The sequence below is a fragment of the Palaemon carinicauda genome, chromosome 11 (genome assembly GCF_036898095.1).
Source record: "Palaemon carinicauda isolate YSFRI2023 chromosome 11, ASM3689809v2, whole genome shotgun sequence".
Classification (NCBI taxonomy): Eukaryota; Metazoa; Arthropoda; class Malacostraca; order Decapoda; family Palaemonidae; genus Palaemon; species Palaemon carinicauda.
Genome location: NC_090735.1, coordinates 32526669 through 32540514, shown reverse-complemented (window position 1 = coordinate 32540514; position 13846 = coordinate 32526669). Strand labels below are relative to the sequence as shown.

The 13846-nt window shown below is 28.1% G+C and overlaps 2 protein-coding genes across 2 annotated transcripts; one reads left to right on the top strand and one right to left on the bottom strand.

Moving 5' to 3' along the window:
- The first annotated feature begins 340 nt into the window (after positions 1-340).
- Positions 341-1129, top strand: LOC137649662 (proliferating cell nuclear antigen-like). Its single transcript, XM_068382637.1, has one exon. The coding sequence runs from the start codon at positions 341-343 to the stop codon at positions 1127-1129; it is 789 nt and encodes a 262-aa protein (XP_068238738.1).
- Positions 1130-9174: 8045 nt separating this feature from the next.
- LOC137649228 (DNA polymerase delta catalytic subunit-like) lies at positions 9175-12929 on the bottom strand. Its single transcript, XM_068382213.1, is given in 2 exon segments — positions 9175-10413; positions 10416-12929. Coding segments are annotated over 2 exon segments (3180 nt in total). The 3' UTR covers positions 9175-9747.
- Between the last annotated feature and the right edge of the window lie 917 nt (positions 12930-13846).

Below are 13846 nucleotides of genomic sequence, written 5' to 3'. Positions count from 1 at the left end.
CGAGGAATTTTACAAGAAAAAGAGAAGACGCGGTGGTTACAGCCCGTTAATACCGTTATTATTGAAACTTGTGTTTATATTAATAATAATGAAAATGGAACTGAAATGAACGCACAAGCAAATGCTTGCTATATGGATGGTGGACCGGATTATTATTGGCCTTTAAATTTGAATAAACCCTTTGTTTATAGTATTCACGATAATAATTCTGGAAGAATAGGTATTTTGGGAATTTTCACATAAATAAAAAAAATTGTTTGGGATATTTTCACTAGCTTTTATATTTATAGTATTACTAATATTTATAAGTGTGCGCCGATATTTGCACAAATTCATTACAATGTTTGAAGCCCGCCTCGTTCAAAGCAGCATTCTCAATAAAGCCACCAATGCCATCAAGGAATTGTTAAATGAGGCGACATGGGTCTGTACAGAATCTGGCATTCAACTACAGGCCATGGATACAAGCCACGTTTCTCTAGTATCTCTTAATCTACTCGCCGAAGGTTTTGATAAATACAAATGCGAACGCGATCTAGTTATGGGAATAAACATCTCCGTTATGTCCAAAATATTAAAGTGTGCTAATGACGATGATGATGTTATAACAATAAAGGCCCAAGACAATGCGGACACGATCACATTTATCTTTGAATCTCGCAGTCAACAAAAAAAATCTAAGTATGTAATGAAATTAATGAATTTAGATCAAGAATATTTAAATATTCCTGATATTGACCACAATTGCACAATTAGAATGCCATCAAATGAATTTTCCCTTATCTGTAGAGATCTTAGTCAATTTGGTGATTCCATAGACATAACTTGCATTAAAGATAGTGTAAAATTTTCAACGGCCGGTGATATTGGCACCGCAAATATAAAATTTACAAAAACGTCTAGTGAAGATAACAAGGAAAGGACCGTAAAAGTTGAGGCGCAAAAACCCATCAAGATGACCTTTTCGTGTAGATACCTTAATTTGTTTACCAATGCTACCGCTTTTTCTCCTAGGGTATCTCTTTTCATGTCCCCTAATGTGCCTATGGTTGTGGAATATAGTATTGAAGATGTTGGCAACATTCGCTATTTTTTGGCCCCAAAAATAGAGGAAGAGAATAATAGCTAAATATTATTTTCGTAAATTACTTTAACAACTGTTGTTATTCGTTCTTATCACACTGTATTAGTGTAGTTGTGGTTTGTATAAGTGTTTGTCCAGTAAATTCATTTGTATATTAATAATAATTTCATTAAATGATTTCTATATATAATTATTGGGTTTTAAATATGAAATAATTTAGTTTTCCTATATCTATTTTATATCTTTTTTATTAATTTTATTAAATTTATAAGAAGGGACGCTTGGAATATATGGACTGAAAAACAATAAGAAAATAAAAATTAATTAATAATTATAAAAATAAAGATAGATCAATTTTTTAGAAAATATTAATCGGAAGATAATTATGAGCACGTTGTTGGGGTGCTATGACCAAGAGATATTTAATGATTATTATCCAAACAATATCTTTACTCATCCAAATTTTTAACAAATTTACGAAAGAAAAGACATCGCAGAAGAATATCACGTTCATCAAAAAATACTTTTTCAGTGTACAAATCAAATGTCATATAAAAAAGAAATACTACCCAATAAACAACAAAACTTTTTATCATACGAACATTTTGAAATATTACCAGGAGAAATAGACCGGTTGTATGGATATATAGAGGTTGTCGTTAATCAAAATCAATATTATCCATGTAGAACATGTTTAAGAGTTGATAAAAAGCAGCAACATATGCCCTTGTATATTGAGTTTGTAGATAAAATTGGTCCCCCTTATAACATTCCCGATAAAATGTTTATAACCGAGAATTTTGAAACGTTTTTTTATAATGCACTATTTAGAATTTTTTCTTGTGAACTTTGTGATTTTTTAAAGAAATATGATGATATTGATGTAAATAAATATTTTCCCGATAATGACGAGGGATTTGCAAGTGAAAGTTCAGACGAAGGATATAATAGCGATGAAATGAGAAATGAAGAAGATGGGGTTAGATGTTAGAAGAAGAAAAATAAATGTATTGGTGGGGGGGTGGGGGGAGGAGAGAGAGAGAGAGAGGGAAGGGGAACCATTATTCCAATATCATCATGAATTATATATTTTCAGTTATTATCATGAAAAATTTGCGGAGTGTATGAAAATAAATGATAAACAAATCCAATCCAGTATATATAAAAATAAACGAATTGAGAAAGAAATACGAATCCTTTTATTTCATATTCATTCCCTCTTATTCGTTACCTGCCATCATATCTAATAGACAATAATACAGTCTATAAATTGGCACAAGATATGGTATTAGTTGATCCTAATAGCTATTATCAGACAAAATAATAATTGTAAACGCAAAAAACTAAATTGCATAGAGTAGTTAGAAATATCTTCCTCACATTTAAATAAAAAAAATAAAGAATGTGAGTTATACTAAAAGACAAAAAAAATCAATCGCATATAATATATTTATATATATAAAAAATTGATGATAATTATGTTTGCCACGTAATAGTAGTAACATATGCAGTTATATACTCTCCATAGCATTCCTCGCAAAAAGGTGTTTATAAACAAAACTTTTATAACACTTTATTTTAAATTGTTATGAAATATATGATTTAAAAAAAATACGATGACATTGACATGAATAAATAAATATCTTTCTATTTCTATGAAACGAAAATTATAATGAGCTAATGTTGTTGGAATTGAATCCAAGTATAAAAGGGGAAAGTAATCACCAAAGCTAACCATTTGTTCTAGGGATGGATTTAGACAACATGAACAGCGAGGACGAGGGATTCGCAAGTGAAACTTCAGACGAAGGATATAATAGCGACGAAACGAAAAATGAAGAAGGTGGTTATACGAAAGACGATCTTGAAATAGACGCTGAATATCATCATAGGTATAGAATGAAAATGGAAGAAAAGATATTAGTGGAAAGACGGGAACCATCTTTCCAACACCATCATCATCAACAGAAAAAATAAACGCATGAATTTTTAGTAATGGAATTCACAAAAAACGTTTGTTTTATATTTAAACAACAAATAAAACGCTCGTGGCTATCATCTTTTTGATTATTACCAAAAAAAATTGACTAAGTGTATAAAAATAAATTATAAACGTCTATATAAAATATACATAAAAGTTGATAAGTATTCCAATACAGCATACATAAAATTTACAAACAACCACTATAATGCTATATGTAGTACTAAATTTATTGTCACGGTCGTTTGGTAGTATTTCTAATAATGAATTGTTTGCGGCCGAGAATATTTAAAAAATTTTCACGTTCGGTCTCTTTTGGAATTTGTTTAGATAAAATTATAGAATCATAGAAAAAAAGGAAAATGTCAGTCAATGTATTTAGATTTTTAAATGGTTGGTTGTATGTAATATATATATATATAAATATTATTATTTAATTGTTTAGATATAAAAAATATAATAATGTTTCCCATTTAGGAAGATTATAAAATTCACGGGTTGAACAAAAATTTGAATCATCTACAAAATATAAAAAGAAAATGTATACTACGCGAAGAGGCGGCCGTTTTTCCAAATGACGAGCTTGACCATTATTTCATTAGAATAGGATTAATAGAAATGAAGCCCCATAAATATGGAAATTCATCGATAATTAATTTGCCCACGGTTTTTGGGGCCGTTTCACCCCAGGAAGTCCTTCTTGGACTTGTATGTCCCAATGAAAGTACGAATAAATATTATGAAAAAATATTTTATTGGTTTGTAGAAAATCCAATGTGTGATTTATACAACAAATTTAATATGTCTATTTCACAACAAGGTATTGATTTAAGTAATCCCATATCAGCTTTAGGTGAACTTATTACGCCATGCAGAAATAAGAATATTTGGTTTTTTAAGAATGATTTAATTAATTGTCAAAAACTAAAGATATTTATAAAACTAACCACTTCAGATATGATCGAGATATTAAAAAACTGCCCTGATCCTAGTATAAGTTTAGATTCTAATAATTATCTTATTGATGCTCCCGAAAAATTTGTACAAATAATAAACGAATTGAGAAAGAAACATGAATCGTTTGATTTCATATTCAATTTTATTCATTATTTACCCTCGCATGTATTGCATCTAATAGACGATAATGCAGTTTATAAATTGGCACAAGATATTGTATTAGTTGATTCTAATTGCTTTTACCAGAAAAAAAATAACCGCAAACACAAAAAACAAAATTGCATAGAGCATTATTAAATATGGAAGAATATATTTCATGTCGTAAAAAATAAAAGTGAAATGCCAGAATATTTTTCCACGCACAATAAATATTCCACATAAATGTAAGAAATATAACGAGAATAATCTAATAATTTATGAAGTTATTTATTCAATAAATGAAGGCGACTTGGTAACTTCATTTAGAAATATCCTCCTCACAAATAAACAAAAAAATAAAGAATATGGATTATATTAATAAAGTAGAAAAAAAAAAACAATCGCACATATAATATTTATATATCATAAAAAATGATAATTATTTTTGTCACAAAATTAATTAATTGGTTGTTGATTTTACCTGCAAAGGATTACATATATATATATATATATATATATATATATATATATATATATATATATATATATATATATATATATATATATATAGATATAGATATCAATTACTTACTACTATCACAGCTCCTTTTTTCTTCCTGTATTTCAAAAGAACGAGCAAATAAATGTAGGCTACGCAGTGTAACGATATCTCTTCCCCATTTTTTTACTTGTTTCTCGTTGTGGGTACAGCGAGACACTATTTTTGTGTACACATTATACCCGCCGACATTAGCTTTTACTGTTATACTTTTTGTTTTGTTTATATGGCTATTAGCTAGTTTAAAAAATAAAAGACCACCAATTTATATATTTTTAACTAACCAACTACAACCCTTTCTCTAATTAGGCTAAACTACGTTAATTGGTTTGTTGGTCAAAAACAACGCAAAATATTTTAAAGCATTTTTATTCATAGACAATTACACCTTTTTTTTTATTCATATCATTCACCAATCTTTTAGATAATCTATATACATTATTGTCGGCATCCAAAAATATATTATTTTTTTCATCATATTGAAGATCTACTGTCAATAAATCTTTTTCCTTAATTTTGATTATTGTATCTTTATTTATTACAATTATGCCATCATATGAAACGAGCATTTTAAATTCTAGCAAATTTTTATGATGTGACATAATAGCGGTATGGAAAAAAAAGTAGGTTGATTGGTTATTATACTTTTTTGTAAAAATTATATAAATAAAACACATAGAAAATATTTCAAATTGTTGATGATGGTTGTTTATTTCATTATCATATATCTTATTCTTTCTTTATGAAAAAATGATAATTAACCATAAAACGAGAACAAAAACAACGACAATAATAATACATTTGATTATACTCTTGGTAATTATTATCATTCTTCATATCATATTTTCAAATTTTACTAATAAAAATCAGATATCACTGCTTTATTTAGATAAAAACAATAGTCAACAAATATTACAAAAAGAAGATAAGGGAGTGGAAATATATAATGTATTACCATACACTTCAACAACAAACAAAATGCCTTCTTGGGATATAGAAAATGAACACTAACACGAGAATGAAAAAGAAATTAATCCTCCTTTTTTCACTTGTTCCGAAAAAGAAAATATTTCAAAAAAATCATCATCATCATCATCATTTTTTCTTAATAATAATGAAGAATGTTTAGATATAAAATTTCCTATATATGATAAAACATCTCATAGTTTATTATTATTTCCTAAAATTAATCAAAAATATTTATTACCCAATAGTAAAGAAATACCTTATCATAATAAATTTGGTGGATTCGGTTATTGTGGTTTTGGGAAATTATTATTTGATATAAAAACTAGTAATAACTGGTCTTGTTTTTGTTATGCTCCAGAATATTTTGGAGGAGAAATGTGCGATGAACCCCAACAAAAAATGATTAAGGAAAATAAATGTATTAAAGTTGCACATAGAACTAATATTCTTAATGAAAATATATCATCCTTTAATCCTTTTATTGATGGCATCTGTACTCATTGTATTTCTCCGGAAACTCAAGTACCCGTTGTTAACGCAACATTTCCTTTGTGCAAAGAAATTAATGGTGAGGTTGAAGAAAATGAAATTGTAGTAACAAAAAAGGAAAATTATTTCAAAGATCCGTGCAAATATGATGCATTAAATCCTCATTTATATAACAGCCCAAACAATAAATATGTACCAGGTTACGGTTGTGTTTGTGATTTTCATAATGGTTTTGTTGAAGGGATATTAGAAAACCGCAAGAGCCCAAAAAAGGAAGAAAAAGACGAAGAAGAAGTGTCAAATGTGTGCATTAAAATTGGAAAAAATAACACAACTTCATTTCATACAACAGATATTGCATATTATACACTGAATAATAATTTTAAGCCCATACAAGTACATTCTTATAAAGAATTAGAAAGTCCATTTAATATTATTTTTCCCAACAAAAAAGAAATTTTAGTAAAACAACATTCTTTGAAAAAGGCAAACAATCATGATTGGTTAAATAGAGTTATCAAACCATCAAGAGAATTTCCAATTCGTCATATGCATCACCCATATAAAAAATGGCCGGTCGTTCATAAGAAATTTTTAGTTAATCAATATACTCAAAAAGAGTTAACCCATCCAATATCTGCCCTTAGATTAGCAACGGGAAGAGGATTTGAAACTAAACACTGGTATGAAACAACTAATAATCGTTTTTTGAATAATGCAGTACTTGGGCGTCCTATAGTTTATACATTTCATAATAACAACACACCCTGGACGGGAAAAGTCTTTTTAAATCCATTGGGAGCAGTTTATCGTCAATATTACGGGGCTACTATTTTATCAAAACCAGGAGAAATTGTAAAATTACAGTTAAGGGGTTATAAGCAAGAAGAGTATCCCGATAATTCTATTATCGCCTTACCGCCCGACTATAAAACAGAAATGATGGATAAAAATCAAATTGTATACGTTCCTTCGATTTTTCTAACTTACAAAGTAGAAGATTAAGTAATTAATCAACTAACACAACTACTTGGGAAATAATTTTATGTTGGTAACAATTATAGAAAATATATACTGTATATATATATATATATATATATATATATATATATATATATATATATATATATATATATATATATATATATATATATATATATATATATATATATATATATATATATATATATATATATATATATATATATATATGTATATATTTATTATAGTGAATATATATATATATATATATAAACTAATAATTTCTATTAATATCAATAATATTATTGTTGATAACACTTACATAATGTATGAAATAAAAGAAATCCACGGAGATTTGTTTACGTGTCCAAAAAATGTATCATTGGCGCATTGCGTTTCCCGGGATTTTTACATGGGGGGTGGAATTGCTTTAGCTTTTAAGGAAAAATTCGATAATGTTCAAAAACTTAAAAATCAAAATTGTAGTGTGGGTAATGTAGCCATTTTAGATGAAAATGAACGATTCATTTACTATTTAGTAACCAAAGAAAAGTACTGGTAAAAACCTATATATGAGAACTTGTCTAGTTCTTTGTTGTCCATGAAAAATCATGCATTTAAAAATAATATATCTAAAATAGCGATGCCCCGTATTGGGTGTGGAATAGATGGTTTAAAATGGTCATGCGTTAAAAACATTCTTAGTGATATTTTTCAATTTACAGACATTGAAATAAATGTTTATTATTTATAAGATACCGAATAAAAGCATTTGCTTTATTATTGTTATTCTGATATTACGAGAGGAAAAAATGGAGGGGGGTGCATGATTAATTTATCATTTCTCTCTAATATTTTTTTTGGTTTTTTCATATATATTAAAAAGACTTTTAAAGTTTGATATTAAAATAATCCACGTTATGATAAGCATAATAATTATAAAGAATAAAACAATTTTATAATATTTCATATATCTGGTTTTTTATTTTACTTAAAAAATATAAGATAAAAGTAGCCTTCTTGTCTTGATTATTAATTGCGTATACTTCTTGTGGTTAATACAATTCTCATCATGCAGGTTTTTATAAAAACCCTAACGGGCAAAACTATAACAATAGACGCAAACCAGTCTGATACTATAGAAAATATAAAGTATAAAATTCAAGATAAAGAAGGCATTCCAACAGACCAACAACGCCTTATATTTGCAGGCAAACAATTAGAAGACAATCGGACACTTTCTGATTACAACATTCAAAAAGAAAGCACCATTCATCTCGTCTTAAGACTAAGGGGTGGGGGGGGGGGGGGAAGCACCCCATAATAAAATAAAAGTTATTAAAACTTAATCTAAACAACATATTTTTGTACAAAATTTTCTCTGTATTTTATTATCATCCCCCATTTGGGTAAAATCATTTGTATATAATTTTGATTTGATAGTAATTCGTTTCCTTCTTTACTAAATTTTTCGTTTAATAACCGGTACTCATATTCGGATAATTTTAACCCAATATTAATATCATTACCATAAGCTTGATTTTTATAATAATCTTTCTCTGTAAGAATATCATTAATTTTTTTTGACTCTTCATCTTCATTTTTGTTTTCATTTGTGATATCCATTACTCTTTTTATGTAAACTGATTCTTTAATATTGTTTTCTATTATTCTATGAATGCATGATTGAATAATGGAGGGAAGGTGTGAATTTTCATTAATATTTTTACACTCATTCGCAAAAATATGGGCAAAATCTTTTGGGGTAATTGATAATTTATCAACATCAATAGGATTTTGATTCAGCAATTCACCTTCTAGATAATCTCTTAATTTATTTTCCAGTGTTTTTGTTTTTATTTTGCCTAATTTTTTCATGATACTCATTGATAACTAATTCTATTTTAATGGTATATGTATATAAAAAAGTTAAAGAATTCAGTGTAATACTTTATTCATTATTACTTATATACTTAATTGATCGATTATATAAAATATAAAACTACCAGAAAGACATTATTTTTTTTTATTTATTTACCAGAAGATCCAAATCCTTTATTGCCCCTACAAGATTCTATTTCCCATTTTTCATTTTTGATGTTTTCAACTAAACAGATATCAATTCCCGAAAAATTTTTTATTTGGGCAATTCTATCCCCAATATTTATTTCAAAAGAATTATTTGGATGAGAATTATGCAAGACCACTTTTATAGGTCCATTATAATCCGAATCTATCATTCCCGCAACAACATCTACATAATTATTCAGAGCTATGCCAGACCTAGATTTAATCTCTCCGTGTATTTTGGGAGGAAATTTCATACATATGCCAGTATCAATGGCAATTCGTTGACCAACAGGAATATTTTCATTTTGAGCACTATATAAGTCATAACAAGCCGCCCCCGTTGATCCTTTAGTAGGACATTTAGCATTGTCTGAAATTAACTTAAAGCTGACTTTTAGAATATTTTCCTCCATTATAATTATTTCTTCTGGGTGTGTAGTAATATGACTATATATATAATACCAAGAGCATTACCATTTATATGAAATATTTTTGGGAAATAATAATAATATTTATAACCTATTGTGGCAAGCCAAAACGATCGATAATTTTTTTTTGACCAAAAAAATCTATTTCTGTCTTTTTACGCATATAAAAAATAGGACAGTCACGATTACTGCATATAACTTCTTTAATTAATGATCCTTGACACCTTTGACATTCAGTCCAAAATTGATTGAATTTTTTTTCGAGTGTAGCTAATTTTTCAATGTGGTGTGTATACGAATCTGTTTCGTGTACTTTACAATTATTACATAAAGCGTTATATTCTACATCATCGGGTACTATTTTTCTTTTTAATAAAGGAATTTTACAATTTATACAAGTTGGATGTATTTGAAAAAATTGACTTAATGGTCCTACTCTACTTATTGGTAAACTCTTTTTTTGTGTATGCTCTCCTATTAATATATAAGATTCGGTTTTATCACCGAGAATAGGTTCAAATATTCTAATAAGTGGCTTACTTAATTGATGTTTTAAATAATAATCATAATCTAATGGAATATTATTTTCTAATACATATATTGGATCTTCGGCCCTTTCATAAATAGGACTTTTTTTAAATCCCCATATAAAAACGTATGGAATTCTATCGCCAAGTTTTGGAGCACTACCGGCATCTCTTTTTCTTAATTTGATGGCTAGCTCATTGTGAATTTGCTTTCCTTTATATTCTTCTGCTTTTTTGTTAACTCCTTTGTAATAACTAATTGAGAGATGTCAATCTCATTACAAAGTAATTTTGATATGGTTTGTTTGACAAAATTAAGGGCTTCTATTGGGTTTCTATCAATTAAGATTTTTTTCAGACAAGTATTTATGACCTTAGCCACGAGTGGGCAATTGTCTCTACGAATTGTTTCTAGCCCCTTGCAATCTATTTTATCATAAGTATTAGCATTTGTATAATAAAGACCAGCATATCTTTTTTTGTTAATAAGCAAGTAAGGGAAATATATTTTTTCAAAATCAAGTTTGATTGGCTTGATAAAAGACTGAGTCACATGATTTGCCGCCTCCTTGCCCAAATTTATGGCCTCTTCTAAAGTTTCAACTCCAAAATTAATCATAACAGAATCGGTATCACCATATATAACTATAGCATTGTTATATTTTTCTTCAATCTTGTTTTTGGTGAGAGAAATCATCGTTCTTCCAAACGCCGTAACACTTTGTGATATATCTAAACACGGCAATTTACCAATTTGTGCGCCCGTAAAACCATAAACAGAATTAGCCAATATTTTATATGCCAGTTGTCTACCATCAAAGACTTTCTTTTTCCATGGATCTTCTTCGTTTTTTAATGCAATTTTCGCCTTCTTACGAGCAATTAAAAAGGATTCTAAAATTTCTGGAATTAATCCCTTGCGCTTATGACATTTTACAAAATAATTATTAGAAGGTGTAATGATATAATCGTCAGTTTTCAGAGCCATTTGATTAATATATCTTTTATCAATAAAGGTTGTATAACACAGATTATGTGCTATCATTATCGATGGATATAATGATACAAAGTCTAAAGTAACGATTGGAACGTTATAATATCCTCTTTTTGGTTCAATAACTGTAGCTCCTTCATATTCAAAACTCTCCTTTTTATCAAACACCGGTAATACTAAATTCTGTTCTTTGGCTTTTCTTAGTATTTGTGAAAAAATTTTAATCTGTTGTCCTCTATTTATAACATATGATAAAGGAATGCCCGTTACGCGTGCCATTTCTATATAATTGACTACACACATCAATTTATTCAATAATTTTAAAGGAAGAATAGAATCTTTTAAACAATATTCAGCCAGTCTTTTTCTAGTCTGATCATTACCATTTTGTAATTCAGAAATTATAGAATGATGAACATCTTCTTTTTGTTCGTTAAGAAAATGATAAGATACAGAATTTAAAGTATATGACCGAAGTTTGTGTTCTTTTAGTATTATTGTTAAAAGGTCCATTAAACACCGTCCATCTATGTTAATGATTTTGTTATTTCTTTTTCCTGTTTGTTTGTTTTGGGTTATGGTATCTAATATTGTAGATTTTATTCCTTTTACCCTTCCTAAATGAGCAAATACTGGCAAGTTTAAATGCTTGGCGCGGTTAAGTAAATATGGTAAATCAAAATTATTAATATTATATCCAGTAATGATATCGGGGTCAATAAACAATAGGAATTTTGACCAATTTTCTAACATTTCTTTTTCTTCCTGAAATGAAAAAATTTTAGAGCCCACAATGGGAGCACAACTATTCAAAGTAAAAACAACACTTATGAATGGCTCAGTCTCTCCGTGCTGCGTAACAACATTTCCAATTTGTATGACCGGATCTATTTCGGGTTCTGGAAATATTCCCCGTCTTCCCCCACACTCAATATCAAAAGATAATATTCTGAGTGGGGCAATAGACGCCCATTCTCCTTCGGGTTCATAAATAATTATTTTTTCCCACTCAAAAACGTTAACCTCTAATTGACAAGTAGTATTTTTAAAATTCGTCTCATTATTTTTCATTTCCCACTCACCAATAGGTAACTCGATCCAACAACAACCAGGCATCTGAGCATCTGTCATAAATCTAAGTGTAAAATCAACATTTGATTCGTAAACCCGGAAGTGAGTGGGATGTTTATCTATCACTAACCCATTTTCAAGAATAATCTTAGCTATAGATATTAATTTTGGTAAAGCCACAGTAACTTTAAAAAAACACAATGATGACGATGATTTTTTTTCTTGATATCCATATATACTTTGTTTACACACCCAATCTACACTTAATACGTATTCCTTTAATTTAATTTGATCTTTTGTTTCATTCAAGTAGATTTTTCGATTCAGAGCCCTTTTTATTTGGTCTGAATATGAAACTTGTTTTTGTGAATCTAATAAATTCACAGAAACATATATATAAGGAAAAAATCCAAATACATTACAACAAATAGTATTCCCTATATCATTTAATCCAAATAATCTTATTATGGGTACCTGCTGCTGCTGCATATTATAACCACCACATTCCTTTTTTCTTACCGGATAACCAATATAATAATCAATATCCATCTGCTGAAAACACAATTTATTTGTATTGGGAGTTGATAATGGTGCTGCTGGCCTATTCCATTCTTGGAGGAACCTATTTTTATTATCACCATTTTCAAAAAATTGCCGCAATTTGCTTATTTTACAACTCATTTTGAATTATATCTTATGAAAAACTATTAGACGTAATACCAATTTCATGTAAAGCCGTTTAAAAATAAATGGCTTATATATATATATATATATAAATATCTTTTAAATTAACAGGAAAATAAATTTATATTAAATTTGTAAATTGGATACCTTTTTTGTTATACAAAAAAATGGCAACATATTATGCATTCCTTTTTAATAAATAATGTTTACAAGAAGAACAAAACATAGATGATGTTGATAGTATTACCTATTATATGTTAAAACCCAAAGACTTGGCCTCACGGATGACATATAATATAAAAAAACATAGCCACAAATTTGAAAAAATTATTATTTATTGTATAACTGATATGATAAATTCGAAAGAATACGCTATTTTTCCTGAAGTCGGCTCATCTGGCAATTATTTCATGATGACTGTTTATGGATTTATTAATATATTTTTAAAAGAAATTTATAAAGAAGATATTTACCAAGACGTAAAAAGTATAATTGGTGTTTTCATCACCACAGAAGAAATTTATGATAAGGGTAAAATACCCCCACTTTATAATGCGGTCAATTTAGACGATGAAAAAGACGAATTAAAAAACGAATTTGAACGTGGATCGTTCGGGTCGTGTTCCGAGATTACAATTTACCAATATTTGTTAAAAAGACATTCAATAGCGACAGAAGAATTGAAATTGTTTGAAAGAGGTGAAAAGGTTGATATTACAAAATAAAGATGATTTTGTTATGTGGGTGGATCAAAAAGTTATACCTTATATTAATAATCAAATGTTTGATGAAAAAAAAGTATCCCTTAAAAAATAATCCTTTCGGTAGATATTTCATGATTTTCATGAAAACATAATAAAATATTATCATTGTCGATTTCATTAATATCATCATTCGTACGTGTAAACATTAAA